The sequence below is a fragment of the Urtica dioica genome, chromosome 1, assembly GCF_054948205.1.
Source record: "Urtica dioica subsp. dioica isolate 48M chromosome 1, U.dioica_male_clone48M_v1_H2, whole genome shotgun sequence".
Lineage (NCBI taxonomy): Eukaryota > Viridiplantae > Streptophyta > Magnoliopsida > Rosales > Urticaceae > Urtica > Urtica dioica.
This window is the reverse complement of record NC_142756.1, coordinates 48,354,124-48,377,666: the sequence shown is the minus strand read 5'-3', so window position 1 is coordinate 48,377,666 and position 23,543 is coordinate 48,354,124. Positions and strand designations below refer to the sequence as shown.

The 23,543-nt window shown below is 40.2% G+C and overlaps 1 protein-coding gene across 1 annotated transcript; it reads left to right on the top strand.

The window, feature by feature from the left end:
• Positions 1-12,869: 12,869 nt before the first annotated feature.
• On the top strand, positions 12,870-13,652 carry LOC149407986 (uncharacterized). Its single transcript, XM_089622980.1, has one exon. It carries the CDS (start codon positions 12,870-12,872, stop codon positions 13,650-13,652), a length of 783 nt encoding a protein of 260 aa, XP_089479106.1.
• Positions 13,653-23,543: the final 9,891 nt, after the last annotated feature.

The following is a 23,543-nucleotide window of genomic DNA, read 5'->3' as shown; positions in this document are numbered from 1 at the left end:
CGAGAGTGAGGCGATGATGACAAGGCCTCCCCTTGGGGGATTGTTTTTCAAAGTTGACCTTTTGGACTAAGTGGTTGGTTACACACTTAGGCTCAATCCCTAGTAATCATCCCTTGAGGCTCTGCGAAAGGATGTGAGTTATCAAACCAATTTAAAAGGTGGCTAGTCAAAAATTGTTGTATTGACATCTTGGCTAAGCATTAATGATGTGTCATTTACTTATAAATGGAGATTTTTTGCGGCCTTCTCTTGAGGAAGTAAATTATCATTTGGTTTATAACACCTTTGGATTTTATCAAGTCTTAAACAAAACTTAAATCCTAAACCAAAGATTAAATCATAAACTTGTTTCAACTTAATTAAGCAACATGTCTCTCAACCCTCTCTCGATCATTCTTTCCTTAAACAAACTCGAAACAAAAACTACGTAGATTCGAAACGTAACCTCGATATCATCCTTTCCATTAACAAGCACAAATGGGTACTCACCACCCCGTGTCCTCCTCTGACGAATGATGATTCGACTCAAGAGGACAAAGACGCCTTAGCGGCCTGGCTTCGATCCGATGAGATTGCGAGGTGCTATATTTTGGCATCTATGAACAATGTGTTGCAAAACAACATCGTGACATCGAGACTACCGCTGACATGCCTTACAATCTCCATGAGATGTTTGGAGGGCAAAGGCGTCAAACAAGGCAACAAGCAGTCCGACAGTTTATGAACTGTCACATGAAGGCTAGGACTCCTGTCAGAGACCTTATGATACTGATCATTAGTCATCTGAATGAAATGGAAATCCTAGGATCTGAGATTGATGGGAAGAATATCATAGATATGATCTTAGAAACTCTCCCCGAGTCTCTTGATACTTTCAAGATGAAGTACTCCATGAACAAGCTAGAGTACAATGTTAACGAGCTTATGAAGGAGCTTCACACTGCTAAAGGTCTCACTAAGAGAAAGAGGAATCAAGGAGAGGCACATGCTACTGAGCACAAAGCCTCCACCTCTGGATCTAAGAAGAGACCATACAAGGCCAAGAAGAACTGTCCAACCTACCTCAAAGCAAAGGAACATAGTATTGTACTAATTACCGAAGCATGCTTAGTAGCAGATAATGTATCAACGTGGATTCTTGACTCCGCTGCTACTAACCATATTTTTTGTTCCTTAACTGGTTTCAAGAAAACCAAAAGCTTAGAGCAAGGAGACTTCTGCTTCAAATGGGGTGATGGGAGCCTGGTGTCTGCGAAGGCTGTGAGATCCGTGACGCTGTCTTTTGAAGACCGCACTTTAAACTTGAATAATGTTTATTTTGTTCCTACCTTTGGGAAGAACTTAATATCCGTTGCTCCTCTTCTTGAGCAAGATTATTGTTTGAAGTTCATTAAGAATGGAATTCGTATTTCGTTTCCTGATAATTCTTTTGTCACTGATGCATGTATGAAGAATGCTCTTTTCTACATCTATCCCACTCAACCTTCTCTTTTAGACACCGAAATAGATAACGATCTAATTAGGGAGCCAAAGAGGATCAAACTTTCTGAATCCTCCGATCTAACAAAATCAACATACCTCTGGCACTTAAGACTTGCTCATATCAGTCTAGACATGATTAAGAGACTTGTGAGGGATGGTCCACTACAAGCCTCTGCAATAGGTTCACTACCTACTTGTGAATCCTGCATAGAAGGAAAAATGACTAAGCGACCTTTCTCCGATAAGGGTCGAAGAGCCACTGAGTTGCTGGAACCAGTACATTCTGATGTATGTTGTCCGCTCAGTCAATAGGCACGTGGAGGATACGAATACTTCGTTACCTTCACCGATGATTACTCACGATATGGTTTTGTCTATTTGCTGAAACACAAATCCGAGACCTTTAACGTATTTAAGGTCTTTAGGGCTTTAGTGGAAAAGCAGACTGACAAAGTGATCAAAACCCTTCGATCTGATCGAGGTGGTGAGTATATGTCTGAGAGTTCGATGACTTTTTTAAAGAAGAAGGTATCGCTTCTCAGCTTACCGCACCTGGCACACCTCAACAAACCGGAGTGTCAGAGATAAGAAACCGAACTCTTATGGAGATGGTTAGATCAATGATGAGTTACTCATCACTCCCTATTTCCTTTTGGAGATATGCCCTCGAAACAGCCGCTTACATTCTGAACCAAGTTCCGTCCAAAACGGTTCTTGGTACTCCTTATGAACGATGGACTGGTCGTAAAGTGAATCTTGGTCGCATCAATATTTGGGGTTGCCCTACACACGTGCTGAGGCAAAAGACTAGCAAGTTGGCTAGTAGGTTAGAATTGGGTCTGTTCGTTGGATATCCAAAGGAAACCAAAGGTTTTACTTTATATAGTCCTGAGGACGATAAGACTTTCGTTAACACGAATGCTCGTTTTCTTGAGGAGGACTTCATGAAAGATGCAAAACCTAGAAGCAAAATTGTGCTTGAAGAAAAATTGGGTGAGGAAGCTTCTACCTCATCTGCAAGAACTGTTCTAACCCCAACTGAAACACAACCTAACTCTTCAGAATCTCATCAAGTAGTACTTCGACGTACTGGGAGGGCTTCTCAAAAGCCTGACAGGTACATGTCTTATGGAGATACTCTCGTACCCGTCTCCGACATGGATGACCCCGTTTCCTATAGCGAAGCAATGGCTTGTTATGAATCAAACCTTTGGCTTGACGCCATGAAAGTTGAAATGCACTCGATGTATGTCAACAAAGTCTGGAAACTTGTAGACCTTCCTGAAGGGATTAAACCCGTAGGGTGTAAGTGGATATACAAGAAGAAAAGGGGTCCGGATGGGAACGTCGAGACGTTCAAAGCACGACTTGTGGCTAAGGGTTATACCCAACAAGAAGGGATTGACTATGAAGAAACCTTCTCACCAGTCGCAATGCTTAAATCTATCCGCATACTCATATCCATAGCTGCAGCTCTCGACTATGAGATCTGGAAAATGGATGTCAAGACGGCCTTCTTGAATGACAATCTTGACGAGCGCATTTATATGGCTCAACCAGACGGTTTCGTGGATAAAGGTCAAGAGACCAAGGTTTGTGAGTTACTTAAGTCCATTTATGGACTAAAGCAAGCATCTAGGTCATGGAATATTAGATTCGATGAAACTGTGAAAAGCTTCGGCTTTGAACAGTCAATAGATGAGCCTTGTGTTTACAAGTTAATACACGAAGGCAAAGTTGTGTTTCTGGTACTGTATAGGTAACGATGTGGGTAAATTATCTGAGGTTAAGGTCTGGCTAGCAAAGCAATTCGACATGAAGGATCTAGGAGAAGCCGCGTACATTCTGGGGATCCAAATCTTTCGAGATAGGAAAAACCGGACCCTATCACTCTGTCAAGGATCTTATATTGATAAGGTGATGGATCGCTTCTCGATGGAAGACTCCAAGAAGGGCCAAACACCCATTAGGCATGGAGTCTCACTCTCTGAGGACCAGTCTCCCAAGACTGCACAAGATATTGAGGACATGATAAAAATTCCTTACGCCTCTGCCGTAGGAAGTCTCATGTATGCTACGCTTTGCACTAGACCTGACATCTGTTTCGCCGTTGGCGTAGTTAGCCGTTTCCAATCTAACCCTGGACCCGAGCACTGGATTGTTGTTAAGCATGTTCTTAAGTATCTTCGAAGAACTAGGAACTTGATGCTTACATACTCAGGTACTGACCTGACTATGACGGGATATACCAACTCCGATTTTCAAGCGGATAAGGATTCCAGGAAATCCACTTCGGGATCTGTGTTCATCCTTAATGGTGGAGCTGTTGTGTGGAGAAGTATTAAGTAATCTTGCATTGCTGACTCCACAATGGAAGCAGAATATGTGGCTGCTTGTGAAGCATCCAAAGAGACTGTATGGCTTAGAAAATTCCTTAAGTATTTGGAAGTTGTTCCAAACGTCGACGAGCCCATGACCCTTTATTGTGATAATAGTGGGGCTGGCGCTAACTCAAAGGAACCTCGAAGCCATAAGCGCTCTAAGCATATTGAGAGGAAATACCATTTGATTTGAGAGATCGCGCAGCGCGGAGACGTGGAGGTGAAATAGATCTCTAGCAGATCCATTAACCAAGTCCCTAGCGAACAAGGTCTTCGACCAACATCGAGAGGGATTAGACATGAACGACTACACACATCTTCTTTGAGTCAAGTGGGAGTTTGTTGTCAATGGTCCCCACAAGAAGAGTTGTAGTGTGTATTTATGTACATTTGATGTCATATAGTCTTACGAAGACTCTGGCTTGTAACTGCTTATTTATTAATAAAAGTTGAAACGTTCATTCAATCTTCCTTGTCTGAAGCTTTATGATAAAACCTTAGTCTTTAGTCCATAAACAAACTTAACAACTTACGAAGGGACAAATGTAGATTTGCATGAACAAACTCTTCGTAGTTTGCTTAAAATGATATATTCGAAATCTAAGGGTCAAATGACTATTGACCTCAGTACGATTGTTAGGAGAATCTATGATGTCTGGTTATGGGACATTGAGAGTTGGAGACTCTATAGTTCTTCTAGGTATCTTCCGAAGGTACTGAATTGACCAGTGCACTTCCAGAGACAAAATAAGAACAAACCATTTAACCTCTTATGTCTCGAAGTCACTACGTATGAATTGCATCGTGCTTACCTTAATCCTGAAATGAGACATGCCATTTCACAACTTACGTATTCTCATTTGAGAAAGTCAGAGTTTGGACTCACCATGTGATTCTGAATAGGGCCTATTGGTGAAGTACTAAGTTGTGAGAATGTCATGAGTAACATTGTGAAGTTCTCATAGATATGGAATTCATGTACAAGATTGTTGAAATGCAATGTATATCACCTCATGCTTTGTTCCTTGGAATGTGAATAAATGAATTGGCCAGTGTCCAAATTGAGTCTTGACTCTTTTGGATGAAACAATGTGACTTGTTAGCTCCTTGTCAATACATTGTTTCTAACTTATTCACAAGCGACAAAAGAGTTGAGGAAATAACAGCTAGAAGGGTAAAATGGTAATTTCATAAATCCCGACTAGCTGATGATATTCAGGAAGGGTAAACATAGATAATATTAAGTGGATCCGCTCATCATAATTTGGTTGAATTCTTGAGTAGAAAATAAATTCATTTGAACCGAGAGATTTTCAGTGTCAACTCTTTAGTGGAGTCAGTTGACATTAAGCTAAACTTGGAAAAAGTTTGTGAACTTTTGAGTCCAAGTGTTTAGCTCAAGCTTTGTTCATTTGGATCCATGAGGTCACTGTCACAAATCAGATCGAGTAGGAATAGTTAAACTAGAAGCTAAGTCAAAACAAAAACGAGACAAGTTTTACGAAAATTGTCAAAAGAGTATTTTTGTCTTTTGAGACATAGGATGAAATGAATGTCAATAAATTTTTTGACATGGTCATTTGATGACATGCATCACTCGGCCGATATTAGTTTGGGCCTTGTGGATTAATTTCATTTCATAAGAATTTTATTGAAAATTCTTAATGGGCATTTTTCATGTTTTCATGAACAAGTGGAAAAGCTTCTAGAAGCCCTTTCTAGAAGTGTTTTGGGCGCCTACTACCCAATAGAAAGAGAGAATATTTTGTGCATAAATGTATCAAGATACTTGCCAAAAGAAAAAGAGGAAACAAATTTCCTATGCATGCATAAGGGAATTTCGGCCAACCTAGAGAAGGAACAAAATAGGAAACAAATCCAAGGGCTTCTAGAAGCCTTGTTGGCCGTGTGAATCAAAAGGGAAATGGGCAATATTTGCTCATGAATATGTGATATTCTATAGAAGAGGAACTACCTTATTGAATGTGAGACCTCTCCTATAAATAGGAGCCCCATTCTTCACATTTCATTCATCCAAGTTTTAGAGATTTGAGAGCTTCTCTCTCTAGCTTGGCCAACTCCTCTCTCTCTCTCTCTATTCAATTTTGTTTTTGGTTTTGGCACCTAGGTCCTCATTTGACCTAGTGTTTTAGCTCTTCGACTTTAAGACTTGTTCTTAAGTCGTAGTGTTTAAAAGTGCCCACACACTAATTCCTTTTTCTCTCGAGTGATTTAGTGATAGAAACTTTCGTGATTGCTCGAGTTGTTGAGGAAGGAAGAAAGATGTGCTGCGAGGGGAGACGAACGTTGCAACCTTTTCGAAAAGCTTCTCAACGTTCAAGCTTCTCAAAAGGTTAGTAATCTTTAATGCTCATATTAGTTTTTATTTACGTGTACTTGCACTTTGTCTAGGTTAGTAAAATCGTTTTACTTGTAAAAGAAAATTTTTAAAATTCCGCCGCTTACCGAAACGTTAAACTTTTTCTTAAACCCTATATCAATTTCAACACTGATGACCGCTTGGCCGACTGGTTAGCCAATTGGGTGATTAGTGGTGACCGCTAGGCTGTCTGGGTATCTCCTGTTGGCCGACCGGTCGGTCAAACACTCCTAGGCAGCGGGCTTCGAGCTAGGCCCGCTCCATTTGGTCCGTCAAGCCATTCCGGAGGTTTGAGATAGACAGACAACAAGAACTCCATTCCTTCTCGACGATACCCAAATTAATGAACTCTGCCATGGAGATGGCAAATGGAACGTGGACTTTATTTGAGCCATTTTTAATCCTAATGATGTTGCCCTGCATCTCTACCCCCACTCGAGATTGATGACCGCCTCTGTTGGCGCACTACTCTCGGAACGGTAAATACAATATCAAGAGTGATTACCACATTGCTTTCAACCAAAACCTCTACATCCCGTCGAGCTCTAGGCCCTAAAAAACTTTGTACAGTTATCTTTGAAAACTCTAAATCACGCAAAAAATGAAAATTCTTTCTTTGGAAACTCAACCATGGTTTCCTTCCCACTAGCAAAAACATGCTAAAAGGAAGGTTATTTTTTACCCGTGTGCTCCTTTTGCATATCCGCTCTTGAAAGAGCCACCCACGTCATCTGGACATGTCCCAATGCCTTTGCTCTTTGGCAAAGCTGCAACCTCAATTCCATCATCAACATTCCCGCCTACTCGGACATAACCGGTTTCGTCTATACAACATCAGAGTGCCTAATGCAGAATCATTAAGCTTCTTCGCCGTGCTCTCATAGTCTTGGCATGACTTATCGAACAAATTCCACATTGGTCAAAAACCGACTCGAGCCCTGCTATCTCATCGACTCGACCTCCCAACTCCTCGATTAATTCGTTCCCGCGCCTCTGCCACTACTGCCCAGCGCTACAGTCCCCATCAAATATCCACGAATTAATGTTGACACAATCCTCATCAATGTCGACGCTACTATTTGTCACCAACGTAATCGCTGCAGTTTCGGCGTCATCCTCCGTACCAATAATGGCATTGTCAAAGCATCTCACATTGCCTCGGCTCCCGCCCTCCTTGCACCTGACGTCATTGAAGCTTTAGTGATTCTAAAAGGTATCAAGCTCCCCCATACTCTCCAGTATAAACTTGCAGTCTTTATCATGTCAGACTGTCTCTGCCGTTGATCCCCCAACCACAAAATAGGGCCTCATCGTCAACGGCATTGTCAACAGCATTCTCCACCACTGCATGTCAGACTGTCTCTGCCGTTGATCCCCTAACCACAAAATAGGGCCTCGTCGTCAACGGCATTCTCCACCACTGCATTCGCGACATTCTAGTCTTTTTATTGCCCTCGAGACTTTAATACTTCAGTCCATTTACTAGCTAAATTAGCTTTACAGATACTCCATGTACCTGGTACTCTGATGTACTTCCTTATGTTTTTAACGCCAATTTGATTGAAAAATCTTTATTTGTTTGATAAAATACCATCCTTTCCTATATATATTTTTGTGAATTGCGGATTCCGGGTTGAAATTTTAGAATAAACGCCAATGTCTGATTAAAAACAAGTAATATATATATATATATACATACATATATATATATATACATAATATATATATATACACATACATATATATATATATATAATTGTGAACCACCACCAAGAAGGGCTCCAAAAGGGGCAAAAGAAGGAGGAATAATTAAATGTAACTATTGCCAACGCAATATAAAAGTCATTGATCTAGACTTGAGACCACACACATGATATAGAGTTTTAATGCTTCCAGCACTCACATGGCTGTGTAGACAATTAGTTGAACATATGGTTCATATTTTGCGGGCCCTAAACTCAGGTACGGTCACTGAGCTAGACAAATATATGAGAGCAACAGAGAGAGAGAGAGAGAGAGAGAGAGAGAGAGAGAGAGAGAGAGAGAGAGTAACTAATTATCTTGTAAGAGGCTGATTTGAGATTTGTCTATATAACATAAAATAAAAAGCCATTTAAATTATTTTAAAAAATTATAAATAAAAAAATCGATTCCTAAGGAGTACTTTAAAGGAATCCTGTAAAACTTTATACCGTAGACAAAGCATTAAACTATATTGCATATACGTGAATAATCTTGCATCCACATGAAAAGACTAAGTTAACCTTATTTATTAATGGGTTCAGCGGCTAAATGATCAAATAGAACTTAAAAATTTGCAAAATAGTCCAAATTTGCCAAGTACATGCAAAATGGCCAATGGAGACAGGACTAAAATTAATGAATGTAAGATTAAAATTAATGAAGGCAGGATTAAATTTAATGATAATCTGGAAATCCAATTCGTGAACAACATGAACACTGACGCGTTAATGGCGGAGCCGACGATCGTATTCTTAGGCCACACGTTCGAGCGAGCCTGACCGATGCTTGCAGAGCCCTTAGCTTCTCTCCGACCATGTCCGACTCCTCCAGCGCGGATTTCACCTCCGTGATCCCGAACCTAGCTCTGAAATCCGCATCGCGGCCTGACGCGAGACCTCCTCCGCCGGAGCTCCGATTCCGCCCGATCCCGTGCGCGAGGTCGGCGGCTATCCGGATCCGTGAGATCCAAGTGTCGAGGACGGTGAAGTTAGAGTTTCTAGGGTTTCAGAGGCAATCGGCGAGGCTGACTCCGGTGAGAAAGTCGGAGACAGAGGCGCCGAGGAGATTGATGATGCTAGTGTGGTGGCTCCGGCAGATGACGGCAATGCGCTGGCGGAGGTCGGAGTTGTCGATCTCGTCGAGGCTGGGGCTCCTCAGATCGGGGACGGGGCTGAGGACCGAGAGCTGAGCGAGGTTGAGGCTGGGGCTATTTTACCAAACTAATGAAACTATGGCTATTTTGCTAAGCAATTAGTTTGAATTGGCCATTTCATACTAATTTTCCTTTATTAATTTGATTATAAGAGAACCATTCTTCATATCTATCCTTATGATAATCTCATTCATATAAGTTTAAGGACTTAAATTTGTGATCTTTAATTTTCGTTTTTGTTCATTGACTTATAACTTTTTCATTGATTTAAAAACACTTTTTTTTTCCAGACTTTCGCAAAAAATCACAAGTTCTTTTTTCGTTTGTTTTCCCACATTTTAGTCCAATTTGCTAGATTTTAAAGAATTTGCTATGTATTTTATTACTAATTTGTCTTTTTTTTTTTATACTTTTCTAGATTTTCAATCATATTGCTAGATTTTCAACCAATTTACCAAGTACAAGACCAATTTGTTAGATTTCAACCATTTTTCAATATTTTTTTTTTATCGATTTGTCAATATTTTTTTTCCATTAAATAGCTAAATTTTTCCCAATTTTCCATACTTTTTGACCAATTTGCTATATTTTCGACCACAAATCCTAGGGTCATTTTGGTAAGAGGCACTTAAAATGACGGAAGATCCCGCTGCCCTCCCCTTCGAGTGGAATCGCTAACGTCATTAATGTTACCCGCACTACTAGACTTACCTTAGCTTTTATAATTTATTATTTTCCTTCTTGCAAATAAAATTACTGTTATTAGGTTGACTGGAGATATTTGTTGTTTGTAAAAACTGTTCCAAGATGTTCTACATCATATTCTTAATATCTTATGAAAACGTGTTGGCCTATTTGCCCGATTCCACCAGATTTGATTAGAAGAGTTTGTTGTGCCAGTGGTGTTTTAAAGTGATTCGTATCTTAATCGAATCAATTTGAAGTGATCTACTCAACAATCCTATCAAGATATCGTGTTAATGGTTTAACTCTTACAACATATATATTTTACTCTTAAGACTCTGGTTATGCATTTTGTGTTTTTGAGAGTTTGTAAGCGAAAACTTATTCCGAAACTGTGAGTGCAAGTAGCTCTTTGTTGTTCGTGACCACTTATTGGCTGCGATTGGTTTAGATTAAAAAACCTTGTTTTTATTTAAAAAAAAAAACTAAACTGCTTATTTAGTGTTTGGCGAAACCGTTTTTACAAAAAATTTCAAAAGCGATTTTAGATTTTGTACATGACATGAAAAAACTAGGATTCTTAGCTTTTAGGAAAAATGTTTTTAAGTTTATATAAACTACTGTAATATCCTCGTACAAAATATTATTCATATATATATGTATATAAATAAGCATATTAATAATTATTATTTAATTATTAAGAACGTGTCTATTTTAGTCTTTTTACTATAATATATTTATTGTACCAAACGCTAAATCAGTTTTTGTTACCAGCAACAACTGTTTTATAAACAGTTTATCAAACACCTTGTCAATTTTTGAAAAAAACAGTTTTTTTTTTCAAAAATTGAATCTAAAAGCATTTTTTTATAAAACAAAACTATGTCAAACGGGACCATTATTTGTGAGCGATAGAGGTTAAGTTTGTATAGCGTTATGGTAACGATCACGTACTGTTACAAACGTGAATCAAACACTTAGTGAGTGATTTGAGTGGAAGTGAAAGGATTAATCATTTAGGTAAGATCATCGTGTATTGAAGGGTTAATCAGAGTGAAATTCACAGATATTTAACCTTAGGAAAAGAGTGTTGAAGGGTTAATCATTTAGGTAAGATCATCGTGCATTGTTTATATTGTTGACTAGTCAAATTTTTTTTTTTTCGCGAATAATATTGGGTCGAACTTGATTATCATTCTCGTATTATTTATTACTTTAATACTCTTTTTCCATTGTATATTTAATTGGTACAATTCAATTATTTGTCTAATTTGATATTTTCCATAACTTCACACATCTCTCCCTTTAAACTTCGTCGGCATCTTTCTTTCTACTCTAGTCTTATGCATATTGTAGTTAAATTTGTGTTGAAGATTAGTTGACCTGTTCCAGTTTTTTTTTGTTTTTTGTTTTGTTTTTTGTTTTTTTTTTTGTTTTTTTTTTTTTAATCGCAGTTTGTTGTCGAAGTTTTTGTAATTCGATGCATATTACAGTTGATCATCTTTATAATATTATATATTTTAGTTGAAATTGTTAGAAGGATTGTAAATAAAGAGAATTATTTACAAGTGTATAGATGATTTTTGGCTAATATTTGAGTGGGGTCCACTCATCAGAATTTGTTAATTCTTGCGTATTCTTATTCCTCGTTGCGACGGGTATAAGATTGATTATTTATTTGCAAAAATCATTACTATTATGAATGAGAAATTGATGCTAAAAGTATGTTAAAAGAACACATTTGTTATGTGTAAATGGAGTGAATGAATTGCAAGAGTCCCACATGGGTTGAGTAAGTGTGTTGTGTAGTGTTTATATACTATCCTCTCTCTCTTTAGTGGTCAAGCAAGTGCAAGAGAGGAGAGTGTGGGTGGGTTATCTCTTAACCCTTCGCGGGCATACACACACGCGCGCCACCGAGCCGGGCCGGGCTCGGGTTCGGGTTTCGGAAATGTCTCGGGCTTGGGCTCATTGGGCTTATCCTTAACTTTTTATTGCAAAATTCACTTACGATTTGTTTTAATTCCATAAAATAACTTTTGTGTTATGTTGGGAATTAATTTATTTGGGAGCAAAGGTTTGCATGAGTTTAATGCATTACGTGCCTTTACTCTGGAGTAAAGGAGACATAATGGAGACGTTTGAGCGAGCTTCCAAGGCTGCTCACGTTCATAACTGACGAGTATTCATGTGTGCCTTTATTCTGGAGCATTAAGGGCCTTCAAGTGCAATTATTATGGAGCGTTTTCTTGTTCAAATCTACTCAGAATTGTGCCTATAAAAGCAAGGCCCGAGTTCTCATTCGAAGACAACAACAACACTCTTCTCTCCCTCTCTTTGAAATTGTTTTTTGTAGTCCGGTGATAGCTTCTGACGCTCGGGTTCTAGTTCGCCGAAGCCGAGTCTTGTGGTGCATTGCTCGTCTTAGTTGTCGTTGTTTCCTGGGAGGCTTTCGCTCACAAAAAATCCAGCACCTGTGGGAGGGCGATAAAAGCTTCAAGGAAACCATCAAACGGGCCTCGACCTTTTTCCTTGCCTACTTCCTGTTCTTTTCATTTCCGGTTTATATTCTTTTTTATTTTTCCTTGCATGTGTCTTTATTTTCCTATCAATATTATTTGTAATATTGCTAACAATCTTGAAGCTTTTATTTTATTTTAAAGACAGCTTGCGAGGAAGAGAAGTATTTTCATCTTGTGTTTCTTTTTCGGATTTGGTTTTATAGGTTACTAATTTTTGTTGATTTCTTTTCCGAAAAATGACTAACGCAAACGACACGACAAATGTGAGTGGTGATGGGAGCCTCACCGAGAATCCCTCCGCTGTGAATACCCCGACTACCGTGATGTTTGGTCAATTTCCTGTGACCTTGGGTCAAGAGTCGATGGCGGCTACGGCCGGGAATGGACCTGCGGGTCTTGTCCAACCAATGGCTTCGATGGCCATGAACGGTTCAAGCGGTTCCGTGGCACGCGTGCCGGCCGTCATACCGGCCGAGAAGCCCGAGAAGTTCACGGGTTTGAACTTCAAACGTTGGCAATAAAAGATGTTGTTCTACTTGAAAACGCTCGGTCTTGCACGGTTTCTGACCGAAGATCCGCCGACTCCTCGCGAGGACGAAACCGATCGTGATGTGCTGATGGCGTTTAGCGCATGGAAGGATTCCGACTACTTGTGTCGAAATTCCGTGATGAATAGTCTCAACGACTCGCTGTACAATGTGTATAGCGCCAAACGCTCCTCCAAAGAGCTTTGGAAATCATTGGATCGGAAATACAAAACCGAAGACGCGGGCTCTAAGAAGTATATTGTGGGCCGCTTCCTCGATTTTCAAATGGTGGATTCGAAGACCGTGGTGAGTCAAGTCCAAGAGCTGCAACTTATCATCCACGAGATTCATGCCGAGGGGATGACCATTAGCGAGTCATTCCAAGTTGCCTCTGCCATCGAGAAACTACCCGCGGGGTGGAAGGACTTCAAGAACTATCTCAAGCACAAGCGAAAGGAGATGAGTTTTGAAGACTTGGTTGTTCGTCTCCGAATTGAAGAAGACAACCGTGGCTCCGACAAGAGGTTCAAGACCCACTCTGAGAAGGCCAACGTCGTTGAACATGGCGAGAGCTCGAGGGGAAAGAAACCCGTCCACAAGCTTGGGCCAAAGGGATGGACTTTCAAGAAGAAGAAGCATCAACCAAGATTCGTTGGAAAATGCTTCAACTGTGTCAAAGAAGGTCACCGTGCTACCGACTGTAGGAAGCCAAAGAAGAAGAAGAGGCCAATGTCGTGGAGGGCGATGATGAACTCCTCGTCGCTGTGGTTTCCGAGGTGAACATGGTGGACTCAAACCCCAAGGAATAGTGGCTGGATTCTGGAGCAACCCGCCAGATATGCTCTGATAGAAACTCTTTCTCTACCTTTGAGTCGATGGAAGATGGAGAGAAGCTGTTCATGGGCAAGCTGTTCATGGGCAACTCTGCCACCTCTGAAGTCAAGGGAAAATGCGACGTCTTTCTGAAGATGACATCTGGGAAGGAGTTGAAGCTCACGAACGTACTCTATGTGCCCGATATAAGGAAGAATCTCATCTCTGGAACTGTGCTGTGCAACCATGGGTTTAGAATGGTTTTAGAGTCTCAAAAGGTTGTACTATCTAAGAATGGGATGTATGTGGGCAAATGCTATATTAAGAATGGGATGTTCAAGATGAATGTAATTGCCATCAAAGCCAATGAAATTAATAAGAATAATTCTTCTGCTTATATGATTGAGTCTTCTAATTTATGGCATGGTAGACTAGGTCATGTGAATTATGACACGTTGAGAAAGTTAATTAACTTGGATTGCATTCCAAAGTTTAATATTGACTCAAAACATAAATGTGAAATTTGTGTTGAAGCAAAATTAACGAGAACATCTTTCCATAACGTTGAAAGAAGTAACGAATCTCTTGACTTAATCCATACCGATCTATGTGATTTAAAGTTCATGCCAACAAGAGGTGGTAATAAATATTTTGTGACTTTTATTGATGATTGTACAAAATATTATTACGTTTACTTGCTTAAGAGCAAAGATGAGGCAATTGAGAAATTTACCATGTTCAAATTAGAAGTTGAGAATCAACTTAATAAGAAGATTAAAAAGGTCCGAAGTGACCGAGGAGGTGAATATATTGAGCCTTTTGGGACATTTTGTGAACAACATGGTATTATTCACGAAGTCACTCCTCCTTATTATCCTCAATCAAACGGCGTTGCCGAACGAAAGAATCACACACTCAAAGAGATGATGAATGCGATGTTGTTGAGTTCTGGGTTACCCCAAGAAATGTGGGGGGAAGCAATCTTGTCTGCAAATTACCTTTTGAACAAGATATCCCGAAAGAAGGAGGATAAGTCTCTGTCTGAGTTATTTAAAGGAAAGTGACTTTCCTATAAATATTTGCGAATGTGGGGGTGCTTGGCCAAAGTAATGGCTCCTCCTCCAAAGAAAATGAAGATAGGACCAAAAACTGTAGATTGTGTCTTCATTGGATATGCACAACGTAGTAATGCATATAGATTCCTTGTGTATGACTCGAAAAACCCCGATATACACAAAGATTCAATTATGGAATCTAAAACCGCTCCGTTCTTTGAACACGTGTTTCCTTATAAGTCTAAGGAAGATGTACCTAGTTCATCAAACCAATTTCTTGACGATATTGAGGAAATAACTCAAGAAAATGATGACGAGTCTGAGGACGAGATAGAGTCCGAGGGACTTAGATGAAGCAAACGAGCAAGGGTAGAAAAATCATTTGGTTCTGATTTTCTGACCTATATGCTAGAGGCTCCACCTCAAACCTACAAGGAGGTTGTAAACTCCGTTGAGGGTCATTTATGGAAAGATGCCATAAGAAGTGAGATAGACTCTATCTTGCAAAATCATACTTGGGAGTTGGTTGATCTTCCTCCTGGAAGTTAAACACTTGGTTCTAAGTGGATCTTCACGAGGAAGATGAAAGTCGATGGTACTATTGATAAGTACAAAGCAAGACTTGTACAAAGCAAGAAGGGTTGGACTACTTTGATACATATTCTCCCGTGACGAGAATAACATCCATAAGATTGATAATTGCATTTGCTGCATTACATTTAGATATTCATCAAATGGATGTAAAAACTGTTTTCCTTAATGGAGATCTCGAAGAAGAAATTTATATGACTCAACCCGAGGGTTGTATTGCTCGTGGACAAGAAAGGAAAGTGTGTAAATTGGTCAAGTCGCTTTATGGCCTTAAACAAGCCCCAAAGCAATGACATGAGAAATTTGACACTGTGACGATGTCAAATGGTTTTAAAATCAACGAGTGTGATAAATGTGTGTATATTAAAGTCGCTGATAATGGTTATGTGATTTTATGTTTATATGTTGATGACATGCTGATTGTGGGTAGCAATAATCGCATGGTTCATTCCACGAAAGATATCTTGAACTCAAGATTCGATATGAAAGATTTAGGACTTGCTGATGTAATTTTAGGGATCAAGATTACTCGTACGGTCAATGGAATTGTCCTAGATCAATCACACTATGTTGATAAAATTCTAGACAAGTTTGGAAAGAACGATTCTGGAGTCTCTAGAACTCCTATTGACATTAGTCAGCACTTGTCTAAAAATAAAGGTGAATGCATCTCCCAAATTGAATATGCGAGAGTGATAGGCAGTCTCATGTACTTGATGAGTTGTACGAGACCTGATTTGGCCTACACCGTTAGTAGACTAGCTCGATATACGAGTAATCCAAGTGTTGAACACTGGAAAGCAATCATGAGAGTGCAGAGGTATCTACGATTCACTCGTGATTTCGGTCTACACTATACAAGATATCCTGAGGTCATTGAAGGTTACACTGATGCGAGTTGGATATCTGATATTCAAGATTCTAAAGCCACTAGTGGATATGTATTCACTTTGGGAGGTGCGGCTATATCTTGGAAATCCTCCAAACAAACTGTGATCACTAGATCCACGATGGAATCTGAGTTTTTTGCGTTGGATAAATGTGGCGAAGAAGCTGAATGGCTTAGGAACTTCGTAGAAGATATTCCTGATTGGACTAGACCCATGCCTGCAATATGTGTATATTGTGATAACCAATCTGCTATTGGTAGAGCACATAGTGTGATGTATAATGGTAATCTAGACATATCCGTCGACGAAATAATACCGTTAGACAACTTCTATCGTCTGGAGTCATAAGTATTGACTATGTTAGGTCCAAAGAGAACATTGCGGATCCACTAACCAAAGGGTTAAATAGGGACCAAGTAGAGAAGACATCTAAAGGAATGGGACTAAAGCCCATGGCAAATAAAGCCAAGGCAAAGGAAACCCAACCATGATGACTGGAGATCCCAAGATCTTGGTTCAAAGGGAAAACCTAACTGTCAATGGCTAAGTAAGGTCACTGTGGGGTTAACCCCTGATCCTATTCCTATTAAAAACAGTGACTCCCGTACGAGGTTAAGCTTAGAGCTTTTAATCATTATGTGAAATCGGATTGTTGAGATCCCGAATGAGTAATGCGGGATTACTCTTGATAAAAGAATCACCTATGTGAGAGAGAAGTGGGGTCGCTTCGAAAGGGAATTAATTGAGCTTAATTCTTTAGAAACTCTTGCAGAACCAGGCGAATGTTCAGGGCCAAAATGAACACAACCATGAGAACTGAACCTGTGTCAGGGAGATATCAGTGGGGGATATGTTTATCGTTTATACAAAACGACTAACAGTTCAAGGACATCGTGTCTACTGAGTAGTCAGTAAAGATGACATATCTTTTCGAGGGAAGGTTCAAAGGCTCTACCTACCTATCCTATACTGGTATTAACCGTAGAATCTATCACCACCTTGAGTCGTGTCGTGTCTTTATAATTGTTGTCTCACAATTTCATTCATGTGGGGGATTGTTGGAAGGATTGTAAATAAAGAGATTTATTTACAAGTGTATAGATGATTTTTGGCTAATATTTGAGTGGGGTCCACTCATCGGAATTTGTTAATTCTTGCGTATTCTTATTCCTCGTTGCGACGGATAAAGATTGATTATTTATTTGCAAAAATCATTACTATTATGAATGAGAAATTGATGCTCAAAGTATGCTTAAAGAACACATTTGTTATGTGTAAATGAAGTGAATGAATTGCAAGAGTCCCACATGAGTTTGGTAAGTGTGTTGTGTGGTGTTTATATACTATCCTCTCTCTTTAGTGGTCAAGCAAGTGCAAGAGAGGAGAGTGTGGGTGGGTTATCTCTTAACCCCTCTCGCGCGCGCGCACACACACACATGCGCGCCGCCGCCGAGCCGAGCCGGGCCGGGCTCGGGTTTCGGAAATGTCTCGGTCTCGGGCTTGGGCTCCTTGGGCTTATCCTTAACTTTTTATTGCAAAATTCACTTACGATTTCTTTTAATTCTATAAAATAACTTTTGTGTTATGTTGGGAATTAATTTATTTGGGAGCAAAGGTTTGCATGGGTTTAATGCATTACGTGCCTTTATTCTGGAGTAAAGGAGACATAATGGAGACGTTTGAGCGAGCTTCCAAGGCTGCTCACGTTCATAACTGACGAGTATTCATGTGTGCCTTTATTCTGGAGCATTAAGGGCCTTCAAGTGCCATTATTCTGGAGCGTTTTCTTGTTCAAATCTGCTCAGAATTGTGCCTATAAAAGTAAGGCCTGAGTTCTCATTCGAAGACAACAACAACACTCCTCTCTCCCTCTCTTTGAAATTGTTTTTTTTTGTAGTCCGGTGATAGCTTCTGACACTCGGGTTCTAGTTCGTCGAAGCCGAGTCTTGTGGTGCATTGCTCGTCTTAGTAGTCGTTGTATCCTGAGAGGCTTTCGCTCACAAAAAATCCAGCACCTGTGGGAGGGCGATAAAAGCTTCAAGGAAACCGTCAAACGGGCCTCGACCTTTTTCCTTGCCTACTTCCCGTTCTTTTCATTTCCGGTTTATATTCTATTTTATTTTTCCTTGCATGTGTCTTTATTTTTCTATCAATATTATTTGTAATATTGCTAACAGAAATTACACTAGATAAATGGTTGCGACAACTTTTTGGATCATTATTTTTTACGTTTAGTTGAAACAAAAGAAATGGGGACCAAGCAGGGGTACTTAAAAGAGACAAAAAATTCTGGATCACTTGATTAATCTGTCTGTGGCCATATATAATAAAACGCACTATATACGTGACTGATCATTGATTTATACTCGTACCACACAGCTTTGTAATTTTGTGTATCAAATATCAATAAAGTGAGCAAGATAACCACAAACATATGGTTGTGTGGCGAATCTTGTTGAGTTGCGACTAATTTACATTATTTGTTCAAGGACATTTATTTTTCTATGAAAATTAAACTCAAAACTTCTATTTTAGACGTGGTGTGTAATTACTACTTAATTAAACTAACTACTACAACTAATTTATATTATCAAGTTAATTTTTTTTTAATATTATATTAACATCTAAAATATTATGCTTGGATAAAATTTAAACGGGCCCTAGTAATTAAAATAAATTTAGGACTTGAGTATAGGTCAACCTGCCTAAAATTACAAAACAGTGTCTAGGGATCAAAATTAATTTCAATCTTGCCCAAAAGAAATTTAGGACTTATTGGTCTAGCTGCCTAAAATTACAAAACAGTGCCTAGGGGTCAAAATTAATTTCGATCTTGCCCAAAAGATGCCCTATCACAATTTTCATCTACTAAAGCCGATTATACTTTCTAATTAACTCAAGCCATATATACTACTTGAATGGATCTATTATCCTGTCAGAGACGTTCTGCAAGACGTGTCTTATTGAATCGGGCCGAATAGCTTCGCTCATTTATAATCATTACACTGTTATCACATGACAACAACCCACTTGTTTCTTGTGCTTTATATAAATAAATAAAATAAAATAGAAACCATACGTTCGATTGGGGATCGACGCAAGACAAGAAATAATTAACAGAGAAGATTAATGTTATCAATACACGAGAGGTAGCAAATCCACACAATCTGAGGGAAGGAATTCGATTAAAAGTAGCAATTAAGTACACACGTCTATATATATGTAGACTAATTCACCAGATGCATGTATTACCAAACTTAACACAATATGTTTTTTTTTTTGGAAATTAGGAGGGCTCTCACCAGACCACCTCAACCACTGACCAGAGGCGAAGACAATAAGTATGTATGCATAGGAGGAGTGATAGATTGAGAAGTTCGAGTGTTTTTACTTGCGTTGAGGGCAGTTGCTGCCGCGAGTGTATGTGCCACACTTTTGGTTGTACTTGTTACTTTGCAGCGGCTTCTTAGTACAGGATCCCAAGTTTCGCGGCCCGCAGGGCACTCCTACAGGTGGTCGAAAGATGGCTTTATTTATGCCGCCTCCCTGTCCGCCTAAGAATCTCCGGCTTACTTCTGACGGCATCAGGAACTCCAGATCTTCGTCGAATTCGGCGATCAGGGACTCCTCACCTTGGTAGCTGGGGACCGTGGTGTTGCCATCGACAGGCATGCACACCAGTATCGCCATCGTCATTACTATTGCCGCCACGACGAGACCGTTCTTAGCTTCCATTGGTTATGATTTTCCTAATTTCACTGCTTTTTGCCCTCTCTCTCGCTTTCTCCTTCTTTATTTTCTCCTCTACTCTTATATATATATATATATATATTATATGATGTACTATCTGTATTTATTATTTTATTATTACACCCGATGTCTCTTTTCACCAGCTGTTCCATCCTTGAAAAAAAAAAAAAAAGACCAAATCAAGGATCGCCGTTCCGTTACCATTATTGTATCGGGACCCCAATTTTTTAGGGAAACCGTTTACCGGAGAGGAAACCGAGGGATATTCAGACAAAAAAAAAAAAAAATCGGTACCGGTAGGAAATCGTTTTTCGTAGAGAAAACCGACAAAAAATATAGGAACCCAAGGGGTATTCAGACAAATATTTTGCAAAAATAAACATATTTTTTCAAAGTTTTCATATTTTGCAAAACTAAATTACTTTGATTACAACACGTACGACAAAATATAAAACACAAAGTTCAAACCAAGATAAAATTCAACATAAAGTACCATAAAGTCAAACTTTGATTACAACACGTACGACAAAATATAAACCACCCTAATTAGTAATTAATTATACGTGGAGTGTCTTGAGTGTCTCGTCACTCGTGAATGAAGAATCGGTCGACGGGTTTGGCCAACCTCTTGACCCCGGAGTGCGATCTTCTTGGATCAGAGGACCCCGAAGATCCACCGGGACCTTCGTCTATTTCTTCGTCAGAGTTCCCTAGACTTTTTCGAAGGTCAACTCGCATCGACTCACACAAACTCTCACGTTCCTTCTTCTTTTGAGAGCGTACGTAGAGTAACTCCCGTATTTCCTCCTGTACTTCATGAGGAACCTTGTCGCACATCTTCACACTTTTTGTCTTCTAAGTTCGCCAAGTGATTTTTCACACGAGTGATTCCACCACCGCTAATGATGTACCCACTACTACAAATTAACATATTGGGTGCGGAAGGGTATTAGGTGCGACATGTCGCACCTAAGCACATATTCGGTGCGACATGTCGCACCAGATAGTCCTCCAAGCGACTAAAAATTTCGCTGATGATTAGTGGTATTCGGTGCGACAAAGTCGCACCGGATACTATTGGGTGCGACGTATGTCGCACCGAATACCACAAATCATCAGCGAAATTTTTAGTTGCTTGGAGGACTATCTGGTGCGACATGTCGCACCGAATATGTGCTTAGGTGCGACATTTAGGTGCGACATGTCGCACCTAATACCATTCCGCACCCAATATGTTAATTTGTAGTAGTGGATGCAAAGATGAAAAGATCTCAAAATAAAATGCGACATGTCGCACCTTATGGGTTTAAAAATTTAAACGGTCAGAAAATCCCCCCCGAATATTTTTGGTTTTGTAATTTCATATTCAGTGCGACATTAGGTGCGACATTGTCGCACCGAATATGAGTATTAGGTGCGACAGTGTCGCATCTAATAGTTTTAGGGTATTTTAAATACCCGAGCGTCTTCTTCCTCGCCCAAACCGCCTCTCTCTCTCTCTCTCTCTCTCTCTCTCTCTGACGCTCGTTCTTCTTCCTCCGTCGTGACCTCCCCCGCCGCCGTGACCCCTTCGTCGTCCTCCTCCAAGGTACGTCTCTCTCTCTCTCTCTCTCTCCCCATCTCTCTTTCAATCACTCATCTCTCTCTCCATTTCCGACCAGCCCGCCGTGACCAGCCTGCCGCCCCGCCGCCGTGACCAGCCCGCCGCCCCGCTGCCCCACCGTCCTCCCGCCCTGCCGCCAGCGACCCCCACTCCGGCGCCGTGATCAGCCCGCCGCCCCGCTGCCCCACCGCCCCGCTGCTCCACCGCCCCTGCCCCACGTCCAGGCCCGCCGCCCCGGTACGTGCGACATATGAAGTATTCGGTGCGACAATCGTCGCACCGGATGACGTTTTTTGTCCTAGTGACCCGCAAAATTTGCATTTGCTTGCATTCGGTCGTCCTTCGACAGGCTCACAATACTTATATACCGGGTCGGACGCCATACTTCATAATCATAATCATTTTAATTCCACATATTCACAAATCACCATAACAATCATCAAATTAATTACAATTCAATATAACCATCACAATAATTATCAAATTCATTTTAATCAACATTTCAAGTAATTCAACTTAATCATGACAATAATCATCAATTCATAATCTAATGAAGATTAATTCAACATTTCAAGACCATCATCATGACAATAATCAAATAATCTCGAAATTAATTAAAATTCTACAATATCATCACAATAATCATCAATTCATATGAAAAAAATCAACATAACCATCACAATATCATTAAATTAATTGTAATCAACATTTTAATTCAACTTCATCATGACAATAATCAACTAATCTCGAAATTAATTAAAATTCAACAATATCATCACAATAATCATCATTTCATAAGAAAAAATTGAAAAAATCCTAAAAAAATGAAAAACTCAAATGATACCTCTCAGGTTCCTCGGGATCTGGACAAAATTGGCTTCGGCTGGGCGGGATTCGGCGGAACGCAGACCAGAGATGAAAGAATTCGCGGGATCTGACCGGGAATTTAGCAAACGACGAAGAGAAGAAACGGGATCCGGTCGGGACGGGATGGGCTCACTTCTTCCTCGGGAGAGTAGGGTTTCGCGAAATGAGGACCAAAACATTTAAAGATAAAACGGGATCCGGTCCAGGGGGTTCCTGTCCGGTTCGACCGGGATTCGACCGGGTTCGGTTCACGGGAACGGTTTCTGCACGTCCTGTCCCGGTCCCCTCCGATTCAGGGGAACCCGACCGGAACCCCCGGGAAGTCAATCCTTGGACCAAACCAGCCTCTCTCTCTCTCTTACATATACCAACCTATAAAGTACTCAAAATACCCCCATCAACTTTATTTTCTCCCAAAATTGACTTCGAACTCTTGTTTTACTTTCCATTTAGCATTTTGTCAGATTTTTATTAACTCTGTTAAAACTATGTTGATGTGGACATCACATGTATCTTAAAATATGTGTAATTATCAAAATACCCTAACTTACTATTATTATTATTTACAAAATTAATAACTTGAACTTGGGGGTTTTTCATCATGTTCTTCCATCTCCCACCTAAACTAATACAAACTCATCACCTATGTCTGTTTCACCCTGCAACGAGCTTTCGGTGAGACCCCGAACGAAATCATCGCCAAGAGATTCTTCAATTACCTAACCTTGTGTTGTCGCTCGTTTTCGGACAACTATTTAGGAGCCCCAAACGGTTCGACCATAGGCCGGCCCAAGTGGTCGCGTTCGGGCTCGAGCGTTCTGAACTCGGTGTCCCGAGTCCTCCCTAGCTGTAAATGATGTTTGCCTCATTCGCGCGTCGTTGGTCCTGCAAGAGAAGGAAACGATGAACTACAAAGGGGAAACAGAGGGGGTGCCTCTGTTTATCTCTCCGACGCTCAACATTAGGAGGATAGAGGTGGAATATAGAGGGTTTAGCGTTTAGAGGGTCGAAGCTTGAGAGAAACGACTGAAGTATGAGTTCGACAACGTTTCAGTACTCAATTTCGGATTACCTTTGGGAGAGGACGGACCTCTGAATTTGT